Here is a 25676-nt window from a genome sequence, read left to right as displayed (position 1 = left end):
GACCCATTTTTAATATTTTTAAATGCATAAACAGTATTGCTACAGTGCATGAACAGTACTACTACAGTGCGTGAACAGTGATAATTGTCTCTACACAGTAAATCCATGTGATTTTACTATTCATGCACTGAAAAAAAAAAATAAAAAAGGAAGGAAACGTGAAATAGAAAACGTAGACGGACAATAAGTCCTATCCAAACACATACAATATATTTTATGAGTCTAGCTACGATTTTTAGTTTATTTAATTTTAAAATAACACCATTTTAAGTAAGAAAAGAAATAAAAAAAGAACAAAGTAACAAAAGACGTGTCATTGAAGTTTCCATTAGAAAAAAATTATAAGTCTAGCAAATTTAAAACTAGTAAATCAATGTTTTTTATGTAAAAAATAGAACACCCTAAGAATGACTACTACATAAAACTCAAAATACACAGAAAATTTTGTTATATTAAAATTTAGTCCATGTATTTTAGGCATTATACAATGGAATATTCTAAAAATCATAAGACTTTGTTATGGTTTAACTAAAAAAGCAACAATAGAGAGTATTTGCTCGGTTTTAAAGTTTAGATAAAACTACCCAAAACATAAAGGGGTCCAATTTTTTTTTTTTTTTTTTGGGGTATAAAACTATGTGTTTTTTTGCTTATAACCTTGCTTTTAAAAAAAAACAAAACAAAACAAAACAAAAAAACAAAACAAAACAAAACAAAAAAACAAAAAACAAAACAAAAACAAAAAACCAACTTAAGAAAACTGTGCATGAAACCATGAATTTTGGCTCTTCAAATTTGACTAAGCCAAAAAAGAAGTCTAAGTACACAATAAAATGTCACATTTTCACAATACCTTTATTTTCAATTGTGGTAGATCTTGTTTATATTTTTATTGTTTTATTTTATTTTATTTTGACCTATAAGAAGCTTACACCTCAATAGTTGTGAAAATATTGTAATGACTACAAAATTTCACAACATTTTCATTTTTCACAATAAAATACATTTATTTTAAGTTGTGGTGGATATTGATCTAATATTTATTTTTTATCTTATATATTTTGATATACAAGGAACTGAGAACTATGTCAAAACATTTTCCCAATATCTTTATGTTCAATTGTGATTGGTCTCGACCTCATATTTTATTATTTTATTTGGACATATAAGAAACTAACACCTTAACAATTGTGAAAATATTGTGACAACTAGTATTATTCTCATGTGTTGCACGGTTTTGACTATAAACTTAAAGAATAATTTATTTAGAGATAATAAATCAATCACTTGAGTCAAGATCATATAATTGCATATAAAGTATTGTTATTAGTTGCATCAAGCAATCAAACAACATATTGAGAGGTTTTTTTTTTTTTTTTTTTTTTCATGATGTAGATTTTATATTACTTAGTTATAGCGATCTAGTGAAGGAAAATGTTGTTGATATTCATAATATGCTATCTTTTAGTTTTTTTTTTCATGAATATTATTCAAATGTCTTGTAAGTGCTACTATATAGGTTGTATAAATATTGATATTTGTACAAACCAATACAAAAATTAATTACAGTAAAAGTTCAATAAATAGAACCAAATTCTTATCAATAAAAAAGAAGCATCTGCTTTTAAAAAAATTACCTGCTCATAGTGTTGGTTATAATAAACTATTGTCAACAATCTGGCATAAACTGGTTAGATCTCTTCCACACACATGTAATTATATTACTATAGTAACAACAAAAATAGAAATAAGAAATAGTAAAAAAAAAATTCTACAAAATAAAATTAATTGAATCCAATAATAGGAAAGAAAAGATGAATATACAAATTTAATATTTTTTTTAATAAATAATTCCAAGCAAAAATTCAGTACAAAGAGTTTTGTTTGATCGAGTGCTTCGAAATAACCCTAAGAAATGATAGTCGATAGATACTTGGATGTTCAAAATATTAATAATAATAAAAAAAAAAAATAGGGAAGTCATGAATCCTGCCCATTTATTTATAGTAACCAGAAAATCTAAAGATGAGAGTCAGTATGATAAAATTGTTATCCATCATCATTCCTATATTTATTCAACAAACAAAATTTCAACCATGGTAAACTAACAAAAATAAATAAATAATTTTTTTTTTAAAGTTGATAAGAAGTTGTTTCTATTTAAAACAATAGTTTTTAAGTTGTAAAGAAATTGATATAAACAAAAAGAAAGAGTTTATTTAAATCAAATACCATAAAAATCAAGTTGTTAACGTTATTAACTTTTTTTTTTCCTATCCAAAAATTTGATATTTATCCACCAAAAATAAAATAAAATAAAAAACCCAACTAAATTTAATCTCTTTTTAAAAATTTTATTATTTGTTGCATGTTTTGATAAAACACTTGTGGGTACTTAACCATGGTACACTACTCCTTCGCTTCAGAGCTTATAAGGCAGAAAGTGGGGGAAGATTCTTTCGATGTGGGATACAAAACCAAAGGAGAGTAGAGAAAGCTAAAAAGGCTACCAAGTAACTCCAAAAAAGTACCCACAACACTAATTGTTATTTTATCCAAAGAAATTGATAAGAACAAATAAATTATTATTTTATCTAAAAATTACTGCAATTTGATGCAGTCACTTGGCGCAACCACAGTTTTTAAACTCAACTTTTATTATGTAATATATATGATATGATATATTTATCTATCAGTATAACAATTCCTAAACCAAAATAGGTATATAAATATTGAAAAATAAAATAAAATAAAATAAAATAAAAAACACCAAAACAAAAACATATATCTCAAACCAAACTAGAAAACTAAAAAGAAAAATGCTAGCTCACAAAATTGAAGAAGCAAAGTCATGTGTTTTTACATTGACCAAACTAAAGCCACTATAGCAAGTATTAAAAACGATTCGTTTTTTAGTAGAAAGTGTCCAAAACTAGACTAAACCAAAGCACTTATTGATGAGAATCAACAAGCACCATGAAAAGGATCCACTGCATGTTCCAGTTGGGCGATTAAGGTTCGCATCACTTATTCCTTAGGCTACGTTTGAGAGTTCATAAGGGACTGAAATGAAATGATCATAAAGGAATGGAAATAAATGGAATGGAATGAAATTTATTTAAATAAGGTGTCGACGCCCCGCGGCTACTCAACCACCCATCACGGCAATGCTCACGCGCTTTTCTGTATCTTGATGCGAGAATAATATGAAGGTATGTCGTACCTCGGGTATGTGACTGGAATCTGAGTCAATTTTAAGGAAATTACCAAGGGTAAGTGAAGTTGCCATCAATCATTGGATTTTTTCAATGGTGTGATTGGTCACCTAACTCTATTCGATTTTATTACCGATTCTAGGTTTAGAAAAATGGCATTTTTCCTAATCTGATATGGATGGGCAAAAATCTTGATTCTTGAGTTCAGAAATCTAGTTATGTGTGGGGAAGGTATTAGGCACCTCACAATGCCTGTCCGAAGACAATCCTTTATTTTGGTAAAATCATAATTTTTGGACATTGGCAATAGAAAACAAGCTATTAGCATTAGCTTTTGGGGCTTTAAATGTGCTAGGCCATGAGGTTTGGTTTCAGAATGGATGTGGTCCTAATCAATGCTTTCCAAGTGTGTTTGAAGTCGCTACCAAATTTCCACGGCAAAAATCCGACAGCATTTCGCCTTAGATGCGTGGCGAAAATCCGACAGCGCTTCGCCTCAGATGCATCATAGCACGCCAAACGCTATTCTCACCAAACTTTCGGCATGAGAATACAGCAATGGGGATGCCCCATTTTCACAACGAAAATCCGGCAAAGCTTCACGTTTGATGCGCTATGGCGCATCAGCAAGGTTTCGCGTCTATGTATATGGCATGTATCGACATGCTCGCACCGTGACAAGCTAAAGCCCTCCAAAGTGTTAGAACACACTGATACATGTCGCATACACGAGGAAACTAATGTCACTTGGTGACATGGATCAAGACAATCACACCACAATGATCATGCACACAATATAGCATGAATATGCACCTATAGCAATCACCTTGAGCACATACCCATACTACAAGGTCAAGAGCTCTCATGCATCATGCACAATGCTATCACACAGAGCAAGAAAATAAACCAAACATTGCCAACGTTCTAAGGGTATGGCCCAGCAAGGTACAGGAAATGTAAAACAGATATTGCCATACCCAGGGAACGCGGCCTAAGCAAAGAGTAGGAAAAGTAAAAGGGGGTACATGGAGGGGGATCCTAATACATGCTCTAGAGAATAGGTTTAGAGAGAGGGAAAAAGAGAAGACCGCTTTGGAGGGGCTAGGCCCCTTAATCTATTGAACGTTGCCCTTTGTGGGCTTACGTCCTCTTGCTTGCATCCTTGCCTTTTTTTGCTTGCACTTAAGAAGTCGCACCCTTGCTCCAAGTATCCTCGCTCCATGTGTATACATGCAAAGACAAAAGAAACAAGCCAGTAGACAAGAAAAGAAACAAACAAAGGAGATAGGGAGAGGATGCAAAGAACATACTACCAAAGAAAGCCAAACGGAAGCGAACAAAGCATGCTAAGAATACAAAGGAGGCAAACAAGCATGTCATCAAACAAAAGGAGGTGTCCTAGGAGGAAAAATGTAGTTTTGGATCGACTGTCCATAGCTCCATTGGATTGAAGTATGGACGACACACAGACTCATGCATGAACATGTAGGCAAGTGTGCAAAGATGCAAAGAAGCAAAGAAAGCCAAACGGATGGTGCAAAGCAAGCAAGGCAAGCGTATCAACATCGCATGGAGTAAAGAAAAGTGTAAAGTAAGCACACCAACACCACAGAGGTGTATCTCACAGGTGGTCACATCCGAACAAACCCTAAGAGGGACAGATGTAACCACCTAAGCACAAACCCATGGAGGGCACAAAGCACATAGCAAAGCCTAGATCTAGTGAGGCTAATATGGATATAAAGTATAGAAGCAAGCAAGCAAACATGGATATGCATAAAGGAAATGATCAAAACCCTTTAATATGGGCCTAAGTGTGCGAATGTAGGCCTAAACCACAGGATCTAGATCTACACCCTATCAGAAGGGCCAAAAAGTAAGAAAGACAGATATCAAGAGACAAAAGGGCTAAAGTAGCACATGGCATAGCAACCAATATAGATCTAAGCACACAAGCATAGCACGGAGCACATAAACACAAAGGTCTAAGCATAAACATGTAGATCTAGACACAAACATGTAGATCTAAGCAAAAACATGGCAAAGAGCATATGAGCATGTAGATCTAAGCATAAACATGGAAAGGAGCACAAAAGCATGTAGATCTAAGCACAAACATGGAAAAGAGCCTAAAAACATGTGGATCTAAGCACAAACATGAAAAAAAGCCTAAAAACATATGGATATAAGCACAAACATGAAATTTAGACATATCGTAGCTCAATAAGGCTAGCCAACAACATCAAAGCGATAAATCATGGCAAAAAGGCAAATAGACATGCTAGGAAAGCTATAAAACATGCTAAGAAGCTAAAACATGCTAGGAAAAGCAAATAAAGTATTTTATTAAGTAGAAAGAAGTAAGGAAATGCAATAAAGAGAAAACGGTGTGAATTGTAGCTAAAAAGCTACATCCACACCCCTAAACCTCAAATCCAAGGTATGGAACCAAGGAGAGGAAGATTAGTTGCAAGAACACTACCTTGCAGATTGTAGAGAAAAGGTGAGAATCTAAGGTGTTTTGATGTGTTTAGGAGAGAAATAAGAGAGAGAAGAGAGAGAGAATCTGCCCAAAAACTGCCCAGAAAATGTTTTTTTGCAAAATGAGGGGTCTGGAGGCTTTTATAGGAAAAAGTGACCCTTCAGCTACCGACGCACCCGCCAACCAGCTTACTGACATCAGCAATTTTGGCCTTATCTCGGTTCAATTTTGGATGCATATTTTAAGGCCTTCCCAAACTTGTATTAAGCTGATCTTGGTATCCCTATAAAACTCTAGATGTCTAGTTTTTAGAACACTAAATAAATTGAAAATCCAACGGTCGGATCAAAAGTTATGGCCTCAGGAAGCGTGCTGACGCCTTTTTTACGGTTTTCTGGATATCTCAACCTTTTTAACTCTGATTTCGACCCATGAGTAGTCGTTGAAAATGGAATTTGATCATCTTCACAATGGCGTTGGTCCCAACCCATTTTGACAGTCAGATCAAAATTAGGGTTTCTGGTACCCCTATGAGTCAGTCTCGAGTCAAACTTGGTCAAAGTTGATTAAAATTACCGAGTAGCTCAGGTTTGGTGTAGAAACAGGAAAAATGTTGTTTTGAAATGATTTTGACCCAATTTTGACTTTTTGGTCAACACAGGGTTGACCGAGGGCATTTTGGTCAATTTGGCCTAAAATGGCACTTCAGGTGCTCCGATGCCTAAATGAGTTGCGCCACGTCAATCTAGATGTTCTTGTGGCCCCATGAAGAAAAGATAATATTTTTGGAATTTTCAGGATCTAGCACGCAAATCGAAAACAGACAAAATACAATGTCTACATAAAGGAAAGGAATGGAAAAGAAATGAATTGAATTGAATGGAATTAAGTAACCTTGTTTGGTTGTTTAAAATAAAAGAATGGAAGGTAAGTAACCTTATTTGGGATTAACATAGAGAAAAATAAATGGAATCATTTTATAACAATATTACTATTAGACCCCTATTTTAAAATAAATAGCTAAATATATAGGAGAATTTTGGGAGTTTTAGTAAAAAATCCATTAAATCTAATTTCATTCCCCTCAATTCCTCCCAATTTTAGGGAGAATGAAAATTTGAGATTTTGAGAGGATATAGAAGAATGAGTATTCCCCACTACCCATTTCATCCCCTCCCACTTAAATTCTTAAACAAGAAAATGAAAAATACATTCCCTCCATTAAAACTCTCAAACAAGGGAATGAGAAAATATTCTAAAATTATTCTTTTCATTCTTTTCCATTCCATTCTTTTCCCTCTTCCCAAACAAGGGTTTAGTCTCTTGCCTTTTTTATATAGTTAGTTAATAGAAATTTAAAAAATTAACACTCTAGTGTAGCATAATAGTGCTTCATTTTGGGCAAAAAAATGGTTTGAAAGCATAGTTGTCAAAATCGCCAATCCTAATCATAGAATCCTACCTTGATTGCATATTTGGTAGGATCATAGGATCCTATTTACCGATCCTACCGATCCTACTAAAAACTAAATTTAGTTTTATTTTATAATCATTTTGAGTGTTATATTTGAACTTTGATTATTTTAAGAATTAATTTACGTTATGAACATAAGGGATTTGAATCTTGATCATCTTAAAACTTCTATTTCATGTATTAATTGGTGAAATAATTTGTATATCATTTGATCATATTTCACAAAATCTAATTGTATCAAAGTTTACTTGTGTTAGATATTAGTTTTCATTGTTTGTATATTAGAGAGGAAAAAAATTAACTGGTTTATTTGGTTAGGCTTAGTGTTTATATATTGATCGGATTACAATATCATGCAATGTTTCTGTGTTTGTATTTTAAACATTTGTTTAACTTTTTAAATACATTATGATGAAAACTTAAGTATATTTATTTCGTTAATATAAAAGTAACGTTGTATGATATTCAAATTATATCACATTGATGCAAAAATCTTTGTTTCTTTATAGGTAAATTTATAATTTATGTGATTATTTAACATACATTTGTTACCAATATATTTTTTTTGCTTTATATCATAAAATATGTAAAATCTTACGATCCATAATCCTAATTACATCTCACAATCTCATATAAAATCCGAACTTTGACAACCTTTTTATTGAAAAGTTCAAATAAATTAGTCAAATCCACAAATGTTTTATTTCATCATGGGTAACTAAAATCGCTAACAAAATGGTCCATCCAATTGGGTCAGCAAGTTCATTTTCAAGATTATCATTTAAAAAATTTTTAAATAATAATAAAATAACTTTTGTTCCAGTTTATAATCATTTAAGTTTAATCATTAACTATATCGAAAAAAATAAGGTTTAACAATTAACAGACTATTTCATTGTGATCCTATAAACCAAATCCAAGTAAAACTTAACAAAATTAATTGTCCAAAGACTAGGATTTAGGTGCATGGCGGAATCTAAGGACAGCCTAAGAAGAGGGATATCCCTTAGCCACTTGATCAAATCTCGGAAGGCAGTGAGCCCTACAAATGGATCACTTTTCGATCCCATTCTGATAAGCGGGATGAAACAAACTCAATAGAAAGAAAAAAAAAAAAATGCTATTTGCTTTTTCATCATTTTCCCCTCTTCTAGTTTTCTGGAAAGCCTAACAAATGAATTTTGCCTTTTTCTTCTTGGCCACAGGAAATCGACATTAATGAGAAACTAAGACCTATAATATGCAAACTCTGAACGCTTAATTATTGACCACCCTTCCGAAGAAGTGTTCTATTTGCAAGCACCCTTGTGACGACTGAGAATTACTTGTTTTGGCTCCAGATTTGAACCTCTTTGCCCCTACAGAAGTCTCCTTACCATCCTGCCAAAACAGAACATAGGAAGTGTTGAGGCTAACCTAACAAAATGAATATGGATATCACGTAAATAACAAAACACATGCACAAAGAGTGAAATTTTTTTACTTGGTTTGGCAAAGCCCCTAAATTCATACATTGCTGACATAATCCACTAAAATCATAGAGAAATAAAAAGGGACAAAAATATACGACACCCAAATTGATACGTTACTCCAAGTGGCTATGTCATGGGGAAACTCTAATTTCATATTTGACAACATCCTAAGCCATGGAACAGAGCCTAATCCTATGCTTCCTCAGAATCCCTACACTCACATTTCTAGAAACCCTACAGTCTACAGACGTCTCATATACACATCTCTTCAATTAACCTCTACCTTGGTGATGATACAATTATAAAGCCTTTAAAAAGAAAAATTACTGGCAGATAAGAAAAACAAATTCCTTTCTGAAAATAAAAATTGGAGGCACATTCCAAAACAAAGACTCCCCCATGCCTAACATTTATTAAGTTGTGAACCATGCAGATATTAACATAAATAAATGGCTCCATGAGCATTACAAAAATAATGTTAAAGAAACACATCCAAGGATTCCATTAAACTGATGATGATATGGATGTTTCAATAATGTACAAAAATAAATTAAACAAAAGAAATGAATGCATGAACCCACCAGTGAAGATTGGCTCGAGGATCTCAGAACTTTGATTCTACCACCTCTACCATCAGCTCCAACAGCAATCAAATTACCTGTGTTTGATTCCTTGCTCAGGCCTCTCTTGCACCATTTACCCAAATACCTATTTGTTCCATCAGGGCCAAGAAATCCACCAGAAAAACATATGTCCCCTGAAGGATTTTGTAATACATAAAGAGAGTAAATAATAAGTTTATAGTTCTAGTTACCAATCATCTAAAATGTTAATTATTTCATGATGTCTGGCTCTATCCAAACTCAAATTGCACCAATATAGTACCTGGTTCAGAAAGTGGTAGTGGGGATGGAGACTCCTTCCGAATGTTAAGCATGGGTTCAACCTCTGTTACATCATCAGGAACCAATATCACATCCTTATCCAGAGTAGCATGAGTCTTTCCCACATCATTATTGATACCCGTTTTTGAACCCAAATGCCCTACCAAGTTATCTAGTCTATGAACTTTAGTTTCTTTGTTCAAGTCAGAAGCTTCCTCTGACCTTAATGGAGTAGTGGTCTGCTCAGTTACATCTTCACCAATTTGACATCTAGAATCAGGATTTGATAGTCCACAAGGAACTGTAGAAAATTTTGAAGAATCCTCATCTATTAAGAAGTAATCATCTCTCCCTTTGTCAAGAACCATGGTGCTTGTACCTTTTTTATTAGATTTCATATGGTTAGTGAAACTGAACTTTTCCAGTTTCCTAGAACACAATGGATTACTAGTCAGGCTTCCTGTCTGATCTGAAGTAAGCTTGGATCCAGAAAGTTGCTTCTCTTGATCTTCGGATGGAAAATTATTGGCAGGCAAAGGATTGGAACTAGAATTACAATTCACAGCATTCTGAATAACCCTTCTGGAACTACTTTTCTTTGAAGCTTTTAGCGACCTTAGAACTTCATTATCTTTTACTTCAAGAGCAGTCTCCAATTCTTGTAGCCTTGTCTGGTAATGAACAAACAAAAAGTTGAATTAGAAACCACTCAACAAAATGAGATTCACCTACAATCTCATCATGGACTCACCTTTAATCTATTTATTTTCTCTTTAGCCTTCTCAAGTTTCTTACCAAAACGAGCCTCTCCTCTTCCAAGGAGGTTGCACTTGGCCATCAATTCTTTGTAACTCCTATCAGAAAATGGCCAGCATAGATATAAATGAGAAAGAACATAAGAAAGATAAAAGTATATTATTTAAGGGTAATAAACAATTATTTTGTTATTATTGTACAAATAAATATTACACAAGAACAAGGCTATGAATATCATCTGTCGACCTACAAGGCTGTCAAATCAATAAAGTGTATTTGAGAATAAGCACTCAACAAGAACTAGATCAATTTTCTCTCCATGCATTGAATCAAATTGCAAAATGGCAGTAGATAACCTACCTATTACGCATGACCAAGGATTTCCGTAGAATGTCTATGGTATCTTTATTGTTGGCGCCATTACCAAAGGAGGCAAGCTTTAGAACCTCCCCCTCATCGAGATCCAGATCAGATACCCTAGATTGTGAACCATATAACCATTTTAACAACAAATAAATTATATATATATATATATATATATCAACCAAAAATTGAAAATTTATTTGCACATAGTGCAAATGCACTCACAACTTGCATGCTGCAAGCTCTTTGGCCAAGGACATATTCTTTTCTTGCAACCTTAAGCGTTCCAAAGTTGATTTTTCAAGCTCCTGTGACAGAATTGACCAACACCTCAATATAAAGTCTCATAAATTTATTGAAACCAGAAAAGAGAGAGCTTCACCTCAGATTTCATATGAAGCATCTGTTGCATGGATGTTCTTTGTTTCAAGGCTTCATTCTTTAATGCTGCTTCCTGTTTTGCCAGCTCCTTGCAAGAACACAGCTAGAAAAGAAAAGAGTTTCCTCATAAGAACCACATGAAAACAGTAGCCGTTACTGTTGAAGTCAGAAGAATATACTTAAAACTCCAAATTTGGTTGCTCAGAAACTGAGGAGATGAAATCAAGACAACTTATTGATTCATGTTTGAAGTTAGGAACAGGAATGTTTGCAGGAGAACAAGTTTTAAAGCAGTGGACTACATTACTATGGCTTCAACCAACCAGTTATCTGCTTCATTGTTGGAAAAATTGAAGCAAATAAATTAATGGTTGTTTCATTCCATGTTTCCCAACATAAGTTCATATTAGCAATTATAGAGATTTATTTTTCTGTTCTGCTCCACCTTTCTTGTCAGTCATAAAAGATTAATTTTTACTATTTTGCAAATTTGCCTATTCAAGTTTTATTTTATGACCCACATGTGAAGTCCAGTTGACATAAGGTTTTAAAGGTCTAGTTATACGTGTCATAGGGTTAAAACAATTTTTAATTTGGGATTTTTACTTAAACCTAGCATTGTGCCCATGCAATGCACGGCTTAATCAAGAATTATATGTAAACTAAATAAAAAAATTTAATAACATAATTAAAATTGAATGATAAAATAGAGTAAAATAATATATTTGTACTCAAGGGTTAGATGGAGTTTTTTAATAATGTATCAGAGTATCTTGAACACTGAGGCATGTTGGCCTCTATGTGTTCTTTTCTCCCTTCTCTTCTCTCTTTTCCTCTCTTCTTTCTTGTGGTGTTGTTCACAGGTGTTGCTCATCATAAAATGCTATTTTTTCTTTTCTTCCTCACAACTCCAAATTAAACCTTTTCTTTTAACCATCAAAACCCTTTTTTTGATAGGTAATATGAGTACTATTATTGATGATGTCAAAAAAAAAAGAAACATACAATGTGTTCATGTAATACCCATTCAAAGAATAGCATTTCGTTTTATATATATATATATAGTTATTTGATGTTAAAAAAAATTAAAGTAATAGTTGAAGGGAAATCTCACGCCTTGTTTTTAAGTTCCTGCAAATCTAAAGTGAATTCACAAGTTTGTTTTATTAGGTTAGTGTAGTCGGTATACGTAACTACTTGGCTGATTTTATTTAAGGAGTACTAATTGGAGTGGGATTGGTCTTCCTAGACTGAATTGGAGTGTTATTTTAGAGGGAAAAATTAGACATTAGAGAAGCTTAACTAAGGTTGTTTTAGTACTTGTAGTTAAACCCTAACGTGTCCCTGCTGTTATATATAATTACTGGATCCTATTAAATCAACCATGTGAAAGGAAATCTTCTTATTTTTCCTGAGTGCGACGGCTGTATTTTTGCTATTCATTGAAATTGATTCAATCTGTTATAGCATGTGTTAATATTACTGGATAAGATACTTTACTAAGATGGATGATTGATAGGAGAAGATCATAATAGGTTCATGTCCAATAGATTTAAACCGAATGATACATTACTATTTCGGCTATCATCACAACTTTTCTTGGGTTTCTATATGCATGTTTAGCATGTACTAAGGGTAGGTCTGATTGAATATTACAAAGTACAACTAATGGTTTATACATAAGAATGTTAGGTTTGATACAAAGTCATACAGAACCTTTATACCGCTAATGCAAGAGCTTCGTTATCAAGGTCATAGCAAACACAAGTCAGATGCAGAGCAAGTAAAACAAATGAAGATTGAAGACAAACAGAAACTAAATGTAGAACAGGCAAAGCAAGAAGTAATTGAAGAAGATGCCAGCTGCAGAAAATGCCACACGAAAGAAAAGAAAGCTGCAGAAACAACAGTAGCTTAGTTATTCTTGTACAGTAACGTAGTCATACTTGTATAAAACGACTTGTAGCTTTTGGTTATCCTGTAAATATCTGTTTAGTATCTACACATACCACACAAGTTGTAGTTTGTTAGCTTTTCTGTTTTGTTAGTTTAGGCAGTTAGTTAGTTGCTCTGTTTTGGGCTGAAGCTTCACCGTGTATATAAACAAAGTCACCAGATTTTATTTAATGAGAAATTCATTTTACCCAAATTCAGTTTTTGATATTCATGATGGATGGTTTATTATTATATTTTAGTAAGAGGATTTTTAATTAGTAGTGGAATTTGTAGCACTTAATAAGTTACTTATTTCTGTATTAGGTTCTAGTGACATTGCTCTGGATAGTTAAGGCCAAACGTGTTTTGGTGATTTGAGGTAAGTAGACTTTTTAGAACATGATTCCTCTCGAGATATTGTATTGTATATATGTAAACTTTTAAAAGAAGCTTTGCAAAACAGTGAACCTTTTATGTAAAAGTTCTTTCTATAAGTATATATTTTATGATTTATATAGTGAACAATTTATAAATATTGTTAAAGATAGAGAAATCGTTTTCAAATGGTCAGCTATACAGTCTGCAATATTTGCCAACAGAAGGTTAAGTGTTGTTTATTTCTATATTATATTGTTTCTAACTATTTAGCGTATTTTGGCCAACTAAAATGGTTACTATTTTATTTATTGATTTCAGTGTTATAGTTAAATATTTCATTTCTAACAGTTTTACAGAATATATTATATTATTGTTAAAACTATGTGTAAATGTTTTGTAGAGATTATATGTTTTCAATGATACTATTATTATGTTTGAGAGACATTCTCATGTTATATAGTCTCTTATTGAGCTTCTAGCTCACCCCCGCCCCCCCCACCCCCTTCCCTCTCTTTCTCCACCCTTTCAGATTAGAATAGTGGAATCTCTTTTGGTGGATGATCATTGGATCCATAGATTAAAGACTTCATTTGGAGCTATGTTAGTTAATAGACTATATTATTATGTTTTTTTAGAATAGTGAGCTTAGTATTCATAAAACTATTTGTGATTGTATTTGGAGACTTTATTGTTAAAGTTTTAGTTTTGATAGATTTAATAAGAAAGACTTAACGGTTTGATTCTTATTTATGGATATTTAATTACGCTCTGTTCTATTATTTTAATTTTTTATATATATGGCAAGTTATGTATCTAAATCCTTGGTATGGATTTGGGGCATTACAGTTCATGAAGATGAACAACAGCAAAGCACAAAACAGAAAACAAATAGAGAAACAATCAGGAGACTAAACTAAGAGAAGAGAAAAATTGTAAAGGAGAAGAACAATTTGTAAAACCCCAGCACTGAGACGGATCAAAAAGGCTACGTTGACACAAGCCTTTTAACTCAACCAAAGACTTCTCAAAATCTTCAAAGGAACGACGAATCCATTCTGTCCAAATAGTCCACATCAAACAACTTGGAATTAAATTCCAAATATCTAAATTACTTTTCCCAAGCCAATGACTCCAACAAAATAATACTTCCGCCACAGAGCCAGGCAAGACCCACTGACTTATTAGGTGCTTTGATGACAGTTTGGAATTTGGAGAAATTTGAACATCGTCAAACTAGTTGGAAGATGATGTATTTATCTAAAGGGGAAAGTTGACGTTATTAAAGAGCACATTTTCGAGCTTGCCTGCATATTATTTATCTTTATTCATCATTCCCACTAGTGTGGCAAATAGAATAGAGAGGTTACAAAAAAAATAAATAAATAAAAATAAAATAAAAATTTGTGGGGTGGTTTAGGAGAGGAGTTCAAATACCACTTGGTTGGATGGGATAAGGTGTGCACACCTTTGGCTAGTGGAGGGTTGGGGATTCGGAAACTTACTACTTTCAATCAGTCTTTGTTGGGAAAGTGATTATAGAGGTTTGGGTTAAAGGAAAACAAATTGTGGAGACAAGGTAGTTACTATGAAGTATGGGAAGGAGTGGGGTGGATGGTACTCGAGACCTGTTCAAGGCAGTCATGGTTGTGGGTTATGGAAGAGTATTAGAATGAGGGGAAATCATTTTTTATAGTGCATTTAGTTTGATGTGGGCTCGGGTAGTCAAATTCAATTATGGCATGATTGTTGGTGTTGGGATCAACCTTTAAAGTTGATGCTACCAATACTGTTTGAAATTGTTGTGAATAAGAATGCTTCTATAGAATTATTATTGGATAGGTAGGAGGGGGAGGAGGAGTTGGCGTGTGGAATTCATGAGAAATTTTAATGATTGGAAGATTGATAGGGTGGCTTCATTTTGCCATCTGTTAGAATCTTATATTCCCATTGATGAGGGGAATGATAGGATGAGATGGAAGCTAAAGAGTAATAGGGATTTCACCATGCATTCTTTTTCTGAGACATTACGAGGCTCAACCCCTATGCCTTTCTCTTGAAAAGCCATATGGAGTGTCAAGTCTCCTTGAAGAGTTTACTTTTTTGTGTGGACATTGGCTCAGGGAAAAAATCTTTACTTGTGAGAACCTTATCAACAGGGGTTATTTAAATGGTGAGTTGGTGTTGTATGTGCCATAGTAGTATAAAGACTATGGACCACCTTTTGATTCTTTGTAGTGTATCTTTAGAGTTGTGGAGTTTTGCATTTAGGATGTTTGGGATTTGGTGGGTATTACTGAAGAAGGTTCTTGATTTATTATGTGAGTGGTAGCGTAGGGAACTTAATATTTGGAATCTTGTTCCTTTATGTTCAATGCAGACTTTATGGAGGGAAAAAACGACGTACTTTTGAGGAAATGGAGTGTTTTTCAACTCAATTGCAAGCATACTTCATTAGTTCTCTTTATGTGTGGTCTCTTTTATTGAGTCTCACAAATAATAACTTTATTCAATCCTTCATAGACTCAATTCATATGTAGATATTTTATCAATTGTAATTCTTTAGGCTACTTCGTCTTTCTCCACAAAGTAGTCTCATTTCAATAAAATTATAATTAACTATCAAAATAATAATAATAATAATAATAATAACATAACATAACATAGAGAAATAAAATACAATGGAGTAATGGCCCTTTTTTCTTTGTTCGGCTTAAATTCTCTTGCATCAATTCTCTCCAAGTTGGAGAAGAACTCATCCTTGAGTTCAAACCATCCCTACCTGGATCTCTTTGATGTCAAACGAATCCTTTCCATCCTATTCTCCTCTGCAAGACAAGTTGAATCAATATGCTTCTTATTAATCTTTTCTCACTCTTAATATATCTTGTTGAACAAATTCGGACTCTTGACCTTTTTAGCCATGTTGTGATACACACACAAAAAAAAAAAAAAAAAAAAAAGAGGAATCCATGCATAGATTTGCAAATGTCAAATTGCCTCTTCCACAAAGTTTACCTAACATCACTCCTACATACCTCTTGTTTACCTCTATAATTCTCATTCAACAAAATCTCCCCAAAAATAATCAATAAAGTTCTCTATTAATATTTCCAATGTAAGATTAACTTTACCTAGAAAATTTGAGAAAAAACTGACAAGAGTCTTGTAGCTCAACTAGGACTTCTTAGTGTTTCCAACAAAAACGTCCAAGATTCAAAAACTATCGAATTATCCTATTTTCTTTTATCTAAAAAAATAAATTATCGAATTATCAAAAAGAAATTTGAGAAAAATTCATCAACCTCGGTAAAACCATCATGTTGAACATGTTCAAGTTCTGGGAGATTAAAACTCCATTCATCAAGAGGAAACTTTCTACTATTGAATGATTTTAGACAAAACCAACGGTCTCTTCTACTTGAAGAGAGAAAGTCTCATCCATAGTGAGGGTTATGGGCTCATCTTGATGTATATGACTTTGTCTTCATAAAGCCCAAATTTGTTTCCTAGACTATGCTCTTCAAGATAACCTTCATAAATTGGTGGAGAATCCAATTTTATGACACAAATTCTTTCAAAAGTTTCATCTTTCAATTCCTTCAATCCGCCTCGTGCTGCATGTTCTACGTGTCCAGCATCACGAAAGGAATTTTTCTTCTATATCATCATTCTCATCCTCAATACAACTATCTGGTATGTCCCATGATTCATGGTCGCCTTTTGGAATCTCCATGCAGGTTCTCACTAGTTCCCATTGTTGAAGAATTTGTACCAATAAATTTTCAATCACACACCTAATCTCAACCATCTCTATATGTTGGTCTTGATTTCCTCTACCCCCAACAACCTCTACCATGATCAATTATAGCTTAACATTGCAACCTTTGACTCAAATCTGAATTTTGAGGCTTAGATCTAGGATCTCTCACTCTGATACCACTTGATGCAGTAAGAACTTAGATCTAGTGTAGGAGAAGGGTCTAGATTCAGACAAAAAAAAAAAAAAAAAGATTGAAGTTTTAACAATCAAATATCAATTTCTATGCTCAAAGAACTCAGGAAATATAAATATTTAGAATTTTATGAAATGGATAAGAAAAGACTGCCTACAATGACTCAAAAGAGTATTTATAGTAGGCTTTAGAAACCCTAAAATCCTGACCCTTCATCTTACACATAACAATTAAATCTTAGCCATACAACTTCATTAAAAGTCACTCACATGCTAGTAACCCTTTAAAATGTTTAAATATAACATACAGAAATAAAATACATTAGACTAATGGGATTTTTTTCTTTGTTGGGCTTAAATTCTCCTTTATAACTTTTTTCTCAAGATTTTGTAGAAATCAAGAAAAAATTACAATAATTGAATGGAATGGTGTGTTCCATAGAAGCAAAGCTAGAAGATTTTTCTACTATGCGAGAAACATTGGATAAACAGGCAATTGCAATCTTGGAGAAATATACTGCTATAACAACCAATCAAGAACTTATATATTCTGATTTAGACCCAAGTTTATCCACATTCTTGGCAAAAATTTCACTTGTTACCCTTTCAAAATCTGATGAATACAGCTCTACAAATTTACTTAAACAACAACTTCAATTGTGCATTGGTTCAAATTTAATGTCTTAAGGTGGCATTAAGGAGAGAAATCAGCCTTATTATTCACAAGTCCAACTACAAGAATAGATAAAGTAATGCACTGCAATGACAATGTAGATCATAAAGGGGCAAGGTGAGCATAATTTGCTCACTGAAAAGTAAAAACCAAGAAAGATATTCATGTTGCTACAATAGATCAACTCAAGAACGATTGCAAGTTGATAGACCTCCAATTATTGATTTTATTTTTTCAAATGAATGTAATGATATGGCGGGAAAGAAAAAGTTTCTCTCCTTAATACCTCCAAAGTTGACTGAAGAGCTGTTGCATATTTCATGTTCAAAAGTTCTTGTATGTCAACACTTTAAAACTCAAGACTGACTTTTTTCCAACCAAGAGAGAATGACACAGACATAGAAGTTTTTGTTACTACTTGTAAACTCCCCTATTCATTATTTTTTGCATGGGACATGTCAAATCCAATTGAAGTAAAAGTCTTGTGGTTTTAAGAGTCTAGTTAATAGTTATGTGTCTTATGTTAAAACAATTTTCAATTTTGCCTTTTATTTTAAAAGTCTCAATTTTGAATTCTAGGGCAAAATTTTACTTTCCATCCCAACAAATTAAGGGTATTTTAGTAGTTTAGTTGAGTTTAAAATTTTCTAAGAGATTCCAAGTATCTTACATTTTATTTTCTTTAAGTCCAAAGTAGTTTCTAATTAGGTCTTTAGTTTACTATTAATGAGTCCTTATATATATTTGTACTCAATGTACTGAGGGGATAAACAAAATTTTATTAATAAAAACATTGAGTGTTTTGAGCACTGAAGCTTGTTGGAAGTGCGTTGGCCTTCATGTGTTCTTTTCTCCTTTTCTCCTCTTTTCTTCACTTCTTTCTTGTGGTACTGTTCAGGATACTGTTCCTAAGGTTCATATACACCATGAAATTCTCTCTTTTACTCTTTAGAATCCTAAATCAAGCTCTTTCTTTTACCTATCAAAAGTCAAAACCCTAAAACCCCAAATACATATTCCTATCTAATAGTCATCAGACTAACTTTTAATTGCTAACACAACCTCACCCTTTTTTCAACAATTTAAACCCTAGATCCACAAATTCTCCTAACCCTAAACCCACCACAAGCACACATAATCAAATTTCCCAAATTTGTCCTATGTAATTTCTTGAAACCAAAAGAATGAATTATATCCCTTCATCCAGTGTCCTAATAATGAAAAACCCAGCTCAATCAAGCTATATACTTCATAATAGGCACACTTCAAGTGGGTTTTCTTACAGATTAGAAAATATCAAATAAGTTATAACTCACTCTGCTCCTCCATTTTAAACTTTTCAACCAAGCAGTTCAGATTCATAAATCCTCCTTTAGATAATAAGGGAAGCCTAAGGGGAATAGAAAACAGTTTTTTTTTTTTAGTTTTATGCTATCCTTATTGCCATCTCTAGAAAATTAATAATAATAATTCGATAAAACTGACCTCAATTGAACTAAGTATACAAAATTTTATATTTGATCTACTTCAAGCCCCTATGTTTCTCACTAGGAAGCACGGACACTTCATTTAGGGTGTCATACCAGTGTTGTACCCGTGTTATACCTATCGTTTCATGTTATATTCTTTCAGAAATTACTCATGTAACCATGTTGCGCCCGTGTCCATGTCCATGCTTCCTAGATTTCTCGGCAACCAACCAAAGCACTGAGAAATCACCTACCAGAAAAAATTCACACATAGTAGTATCTTATAAGTTATATCTATCCTTCAAAGTTCGAAGTCCTAAGAAATGAAAAATTCCAATCAAGCCAAGCCAAATACTAATCAAAGCCAAACAAAATCAATAAAAAATAATAATAATAATAATAATGAAATGCCAACCCTAATTTCTTCAATACCAGAAATGACACCAATATTTTAATTATCCAAAAAGCAATTGAATTTACCTGGTCATTGACATCTTTGAGCTCCTTTCCCTGGCGCTCTAAAAGCGAGCTAAGCCCCTTGACCTTGACCTCCAATCTCTGAACTTGACCACGCAATTCACGGGGATCTTCGTCTTCCACATTCTGAGAGAGGATCAGATCGTTGGAATCCCCAACCGACTGGAAGTAGAGGCGATTGACATTGCTCGCGGAACAGCTTTGCTTGCACACGGGGCAACTGCATTTCTTCGCGCTCGAACAATACTCGAACCACTGTTGTAAACTAGGGTTTCAAAACAAAAGCATCAATTTCACACACTCTGAATTTTCGATTTTCAATTTACAGAGAGAGAGAGAGAGAGAGACTGACCATAGCTCGTGGAAGACATGGCCGCAGATGGAAATGGCTTGGAGATCTTCAACGAGAGGTTTGAGATCTTCGTAGCAGATGGAGCAAATGGTTTTGCCAATGCTCGTGCCACCGACCATCTATCTATCTCTGTGAGTCTCTGACTGTGACTGTGACTGTGACTGTGTGCGTTCTGGTTTTTCGGTTTTTGGTTTTGAGCTCCACGATCTTCTGTTTCATTTTTGATTTCTTGGAACAAAAACAAATGGAGCGAACTTTGAAAAAGAAAAGAGCCAATTACAAAAATTTGTCTGAGCGGGATGAAAAAAGAGGGAAAGGAAAATCCTGCAACCTCAAGTTGTTTTCCTGTTTACCCCTTGACGTGCAGCCACGTGTTCAACGACAGGTGTAAATAATGTGCCCATTGGGTAAGGAATTCCACACAATAGTTTTCTGAATTTCGGGTGCGTTTGTTTTGGCTTCAAAACACTCTCGAAAATGTTTTTCCGCAAGTGTTTGGTTGTTACTGAAAATTAGGTCAAACTGAAAATATTTTCAATGTTGACTGTAAAACAAGAGAAATGGGGCGAAAAATATTTTCTGTCATTATTTTCACTTTAAACCATTTCTAGAGACGCGCAAACACAGAGAGAGAGAGCTCGAGCACGAATACACCCACAAAATCCAGATCACGCCTCACCTCAGCCAAGCTCCGACCAGCCCAGCCAAGCTCCGATCACGCCGGCCCACTGCCCAGATCACGCGCCAGCCAAACACCCAAGACTCACAAACACCGATCCACCCAAATCTCAGCCCACCCCTCCCTCATCACCGATCCACCTCTCCGATCACCAGCCATGCACCGACGAGCTCCGATCTTGACAACCGACCGCAGGTCGTGCTCCACCAAGCTCTCCAACGCACTGGCCGCCACCACCGATCGCCAATCTGGCCGCCACCGACCACCAGCCCACTCCACTCCACCCCCAAACCCACTCGATCTGACCACCGTCGCCTCCATCCACTCTGATTCTCTCTTTCCCTCAATCTCTCGCTCTTTCTTCCCCCTCTCACTGAGTTTGTGAATAAATGATGTTTTTGTTTTGATTTTTGTTTCTTGTGTTGTTTATATATTTTGATTCATGCAATAATATTTGTTTGGATCTTAAGAAAATGTGAGAAACATGATAAAAATGGGTTTTCTAGAGCATTTTCAACAAAACAACCAAATACTAGAAAATATTTTTCAAAGCATTTTTTGGAATACAACCAAACACTTGAAAATATTATCCTTTCCCAAAAATAGCATTTCCGGAAAATATTTTAAATGAACCAAACACAGCCTAAATACTGAAAACTATAAGCCTCACTTAAAACTTTTTTTTTTTTTTTTTTTTTTGAGGAGCACCTCACTTAAACATTTAATTTCAACTTGTGCTTCCGCTTTATGATGATTCTTTTTTATTATTAGGTCTAAGATATCAATCGGTTTTGGTGTAAGTGGGATTTGAACTATTAAATCATAAACTTTTTATTTGATAACAAAAAACTTTACCAATTGATAAAACTCTCAATTATCAAAATATCAAAAATATTTTTAAAAATATAAAATAAAGGGAAGGGAATAGCCTAAATAAGTATTCAACATATATTTCTCTTCATATTTTTGTGATTCAAGTATTTGGTAAATTAGTTGCTAACTCGTGCGATGTATGGAAAAACTATTGACTTTGAAAAAAAGAAATCCAACAATGAGTAAATAGACATTTTGCTAGTTAGTTTTTTTCTTTTTTTCTTTTTTTCAAATAAGGAAATATTTAACTTCTATATTTTTCCATAGTTTAGAAGTGCATAGTTACCAAAACCCACAAAGTAATTTACAATTCTTAAATTAATAAAACAAAACTCCCAATAGTTATATATACACACACAATCAAAACTAATATAAACTACAAATATATAAATAAAGACCATGATACGAGGAAAACACACCAAGTTTCAAATTTGAGTAGCAATATGACTTTATCGTAATAATAACAATATAGACAATTCAAAACATGGAACAATATCAAAATAATAATACCTAATTCCATTACCTTTTATGTTGAATCCAAACAAATAATTAATCGAAATTGATCCAAACAAATAATTAATCAATCAAGAATCATAGCTTTTAATAGGAAAACAAAAAAAAAATCACATGAATCTAAATTAAAAGCATTTAAGGTGAAGAATTAAGATGAACCTACTAAGACATAAATACCAAAAACCCCAAGACTTAAAACTTCAAAATTTATAGAATCTCCAAATTTTACTTCAAAACCAAACCAAATTCAACAAATTCATATATAACATACCAAATAAAAATTTATCGTTCCTTAGGTTGGAAGACATAGGTTGCAGTTTAGATTTTTCTCCAACAAAAATAGAGATGTTTTACTTGCCATGTACAATGAAAAAAATTTTAAAAAAAAAATAGTAGAAATTTCAACCCAAAAACCAAACCCACGAAAACAATGTCGATGTAAATATGGAGATTCACCCAAATACTAAAGAAAATCAATTCTAAACATAACAAAAGAATTAGATAGAAAAAAAATCTTAGGCACATATGAAAGCAAATAAAAAATTCGACATAAAATATAAAATTCATTAATAACAATATAAAAAAATATCCACAAATGTTGAATTGAAATTTTATTAATAATAATGATATAAAAAAAAATTCGACATAAAATTCATTAATCAAAGAAGAAAGTTGAATCAGATTACTTGCCTCTCTTTTTTTTTTTTTTTTTTTTTTTTTTAATCCTAAAGTGAAGTTAAGTTTAGGGTTTTGAGGTGGTAATTGCTAAGGTTTTGAGGAGGGAAAAGAGACTCCTAACAAGAGTCCTTCACTCTTCTCTCTCTTTTTTTTTTTGTTACGTGAGTCTCTTTTTTTTTCTTTTCTTTTTTTCTTTTTTTTTTTAAGTCCTATCAAAATTATTTATTTATTTATTTAAATAATGCTAATGTGAAAAATTGTGGAGAGGTCAACCAAAAGTTTAGTTTTATATATATATATATATATATATAGATTATCAATATTTTAGTTTGAGTTTAAGTTGGACTTGTTAGAGAGATAGAGTTTCACTCCTTGTTAAGTTTAGATTAAACAATAATAATTTTGTTTAAAAAAAAATGATAATGATGAGTTTGAGTTTAAATTGGACTTGTTAAAGAGAAAGAGCTTCACTCCTTGTTAAATTTGGATTAGACAAAAATAATTTTATTTAAATAAAATGATAATTTTATTTAAATATTGTGCTGACATGGAAAATTATGAGAGTGTTAGAGATTTCGGTTATATATATATATATATATATATATTATGGAATGATAATTGAATTGGCATTGTGCCCCTAGGATGGTCAATTAAGGACCTACTTTCCAAGGAAGAGGACAGAAGCAAACTTGTGGACATTTTGAGGAAACTTCTTTCAACTCACCTTTTCAACAAACACGAAACTAGGGGGAAGGGAGCCCAAGGGGGCCATGGCACCTTGGCTTATAATTCCTACTTTTACTACTAATAAAATCCTAAACTAAACTATAAATGTACTTACTAGCCCCCTGGGGCTTGGGCCCTGGCTTTGTATTCCTTTCTTGTTGACTCTATTTCTCTTGTGCTTTCTGTTTATATTATGCTTGATAGTTTGAGTTGAGAAGGAAAGTTAGGTTATGTTTGGTTTGTAAGGTACTCAATTTTCATATCTCAACACTCAAATCTTATCACTCTAACTCATTACCCAATTCTCATATTTGTAATTAAAAAATTTTCCATAACTCTACTTGCAATGTGTTTGAAAGGAAGTTCTCAATGGGTTTTTCAATTCAAAAAATCAACTTTAAGCAAAGTTGTGGGACCCACGAAAATTAGTGCTCTACAAAATGCACAGAACGGCTAAATTGAGTACCCGCATACACATTCTCTCTCCACTTCATAACCTATTCACATCTCTTCATCTATATTAGCAAAACCTACTATTTTATATTTCTCCACGTCTCTTTATGTGTCTTTCGTTCTCCACCCCTCTCTTCTCTCTCTCACTTTGCCTCTATCTATCCTCTCCTCTTCCTCTTGTTATTGTTGAATCTATTATCTGATAATGCACTAAAAGAGTTCTCTTTTTTTTTCCCCCCTTTTGTCTTCATGTTTGAAATCGGAAGTACAAACCATCAAGAAGCTTAAGCCCAAGTTCGAATACAACCTAGGATCTAGAACAACTCTGTGTGTGTGTGTGTGTGTGTGTGTGTGTGTGTGTGTGTGTGTGTGTGTGTGTGTGTGTGAATATCTATCTTTGTCTCTCTGAGATTTGAAGAAGAAGAAGAGGAGCTTTCATAGATGTTGAACTCACTTTTTCAGAACCACAACAAAATGGAAACCAAAACAAATGTTAAGGGAAAGTGAAAGTGAATATAAAGGAGAAGTAAAGGAAAAACAAAAGGTTGGTACTTGCATATTGAAAGAGTTGTTGGTCATCAATTAGTGCTATTCACTTGGTGGTGACAAATTGACAATACATATGGGTGGGACCCATTTAATTGTGTATGCACTATACAACATGTGTTTTACAACTAGTGTGCTTTCATTTGTATAACATTAAAGTATCTATTAATTTGATTCTAAAAAAAAGCATCAATTAATTTATAGTATAACATTAAAGTATAATATGTGCTTTACAGATTGTATATGTTTTCAATAATGCTAAGAACACAGTAAAAATTCACAACAATTTTATAATATTCATAAATTAGTATACCAACTCACACATGAGACCACCACTATCTCCTAATTAATTTTTTTTTTAATGATGTGACATGATGTTTTAAGAATTTTGTGAAATTGTTGCGTCTTTTTATTGTATTTGTGGGCGCCAACGGTTTCCTCCTAAAAGGAAAAGGGGAATACGTCTCGGCCAAGTGGATCAGGGCAGAGAAAAGATGGAGTCGCCACCTATATTAGGTCTAGGAACCATAAATATTACGCTCTTACGTGAAATGACTGATTTTACTATGAGAGTATGAGTTTGAAGATTGAGTACAATTTTGGGAAAGTGTTAGGCATCCAAAACTACCCAACTCGTGGGTAGGCTTTCACTCATTGTGTCTTACATCTTAATCTCATTAAAGGTACATTCAACATTGCATTCTATACTTACACACATACACTAGCATACATCTAAGCATACAACATGGTATTTCATCCCAAACCCTAACATATATCTATCTTGCTTCTTGATAATGCCGAAAAATCACCAGTGAGCCACACAGTCCTTGTATGCTCGAAACGATACCTACACAACAAAAAGAGAACCTAACAAAGAGCACCGGTGTGGTGTCGGCCAAATACCCTCCGAAGGTCAAGTTAGAGCTTTTCACAACTCTAGAGTGC

The 25676-nt window shown here is 33.3% G+C and overlaps 1 protein-coding gene across 1 annotated transcript; it reads right to left on the bottom strand.

The window, feature by feature from the left end:
- Positions 1-8037: 8037 nt before the first annotated feature.
- Positions 8038-20589, bottom strand: LOC126721470 (uncharacterized). The gene is made up of 9 exons (XM_050424505.1): positions 20264-20589; positions 19915-20176; positions 11029-11130; positions 10872-10954; positions 10644-10760; positions 10279-10381; positions 9529-10198; positions 9225-9400; positions 8038-8551 (listed from the first exon to the last, which is right to left on the bottom strand). Exons 1-9 carry the CDS (start codon positions 20380-20382, stop codon positions 8429-8431), a joined length of 1755 nt encoding a protein of 584 aa, XP_050280462.1. The 5' UTR covers positions 20383-20589; the 3' UTR covers positions 8038-8428.
- Between the last annotated feature and the right edge of the window lie 5087 nt (positions 20590-25676).

Source organism: Quercus robur, chromosome 4, assembly GCF_932294415.1.
Source record: "Quercus robur chromosome 4, dhQueRobu3.1, whole genome shotgun sequence".
Taxonomy (NCBI): domain Eukaryota; kingdom Viridiplantae; phylum Streptophyta; class Magnoliopsida; order Fagales; family Fagaceae; genus Quercus; species Quercus robur.
This window is presented reverse-complemented; position numbering and strand designations above follow the sequence as displayed.

Coding starts and splice junctions, on each gene's coding strand:
- LOC126721470 (XM_050424505.1), bottom strand. CDS start 20,382: ATGGTCGGTGGCACGAGCATTGGCAAAACCATTTGCTCCATCTGCTAC. Junction 10,761..10,871: donor GAGCTTGCAGCATGCAAGTT/GTGAGTGCATTT, acceptor TTCACAATCTAG/GGTATCTGATCTGGATCTCG. Junction 9,401..9,528: donor ACTACCACTTTCTGAACCAG/GTACTATATTGG, acceptor AAAATCCTTCAG/GGGACATATGTTTTTCTGGT.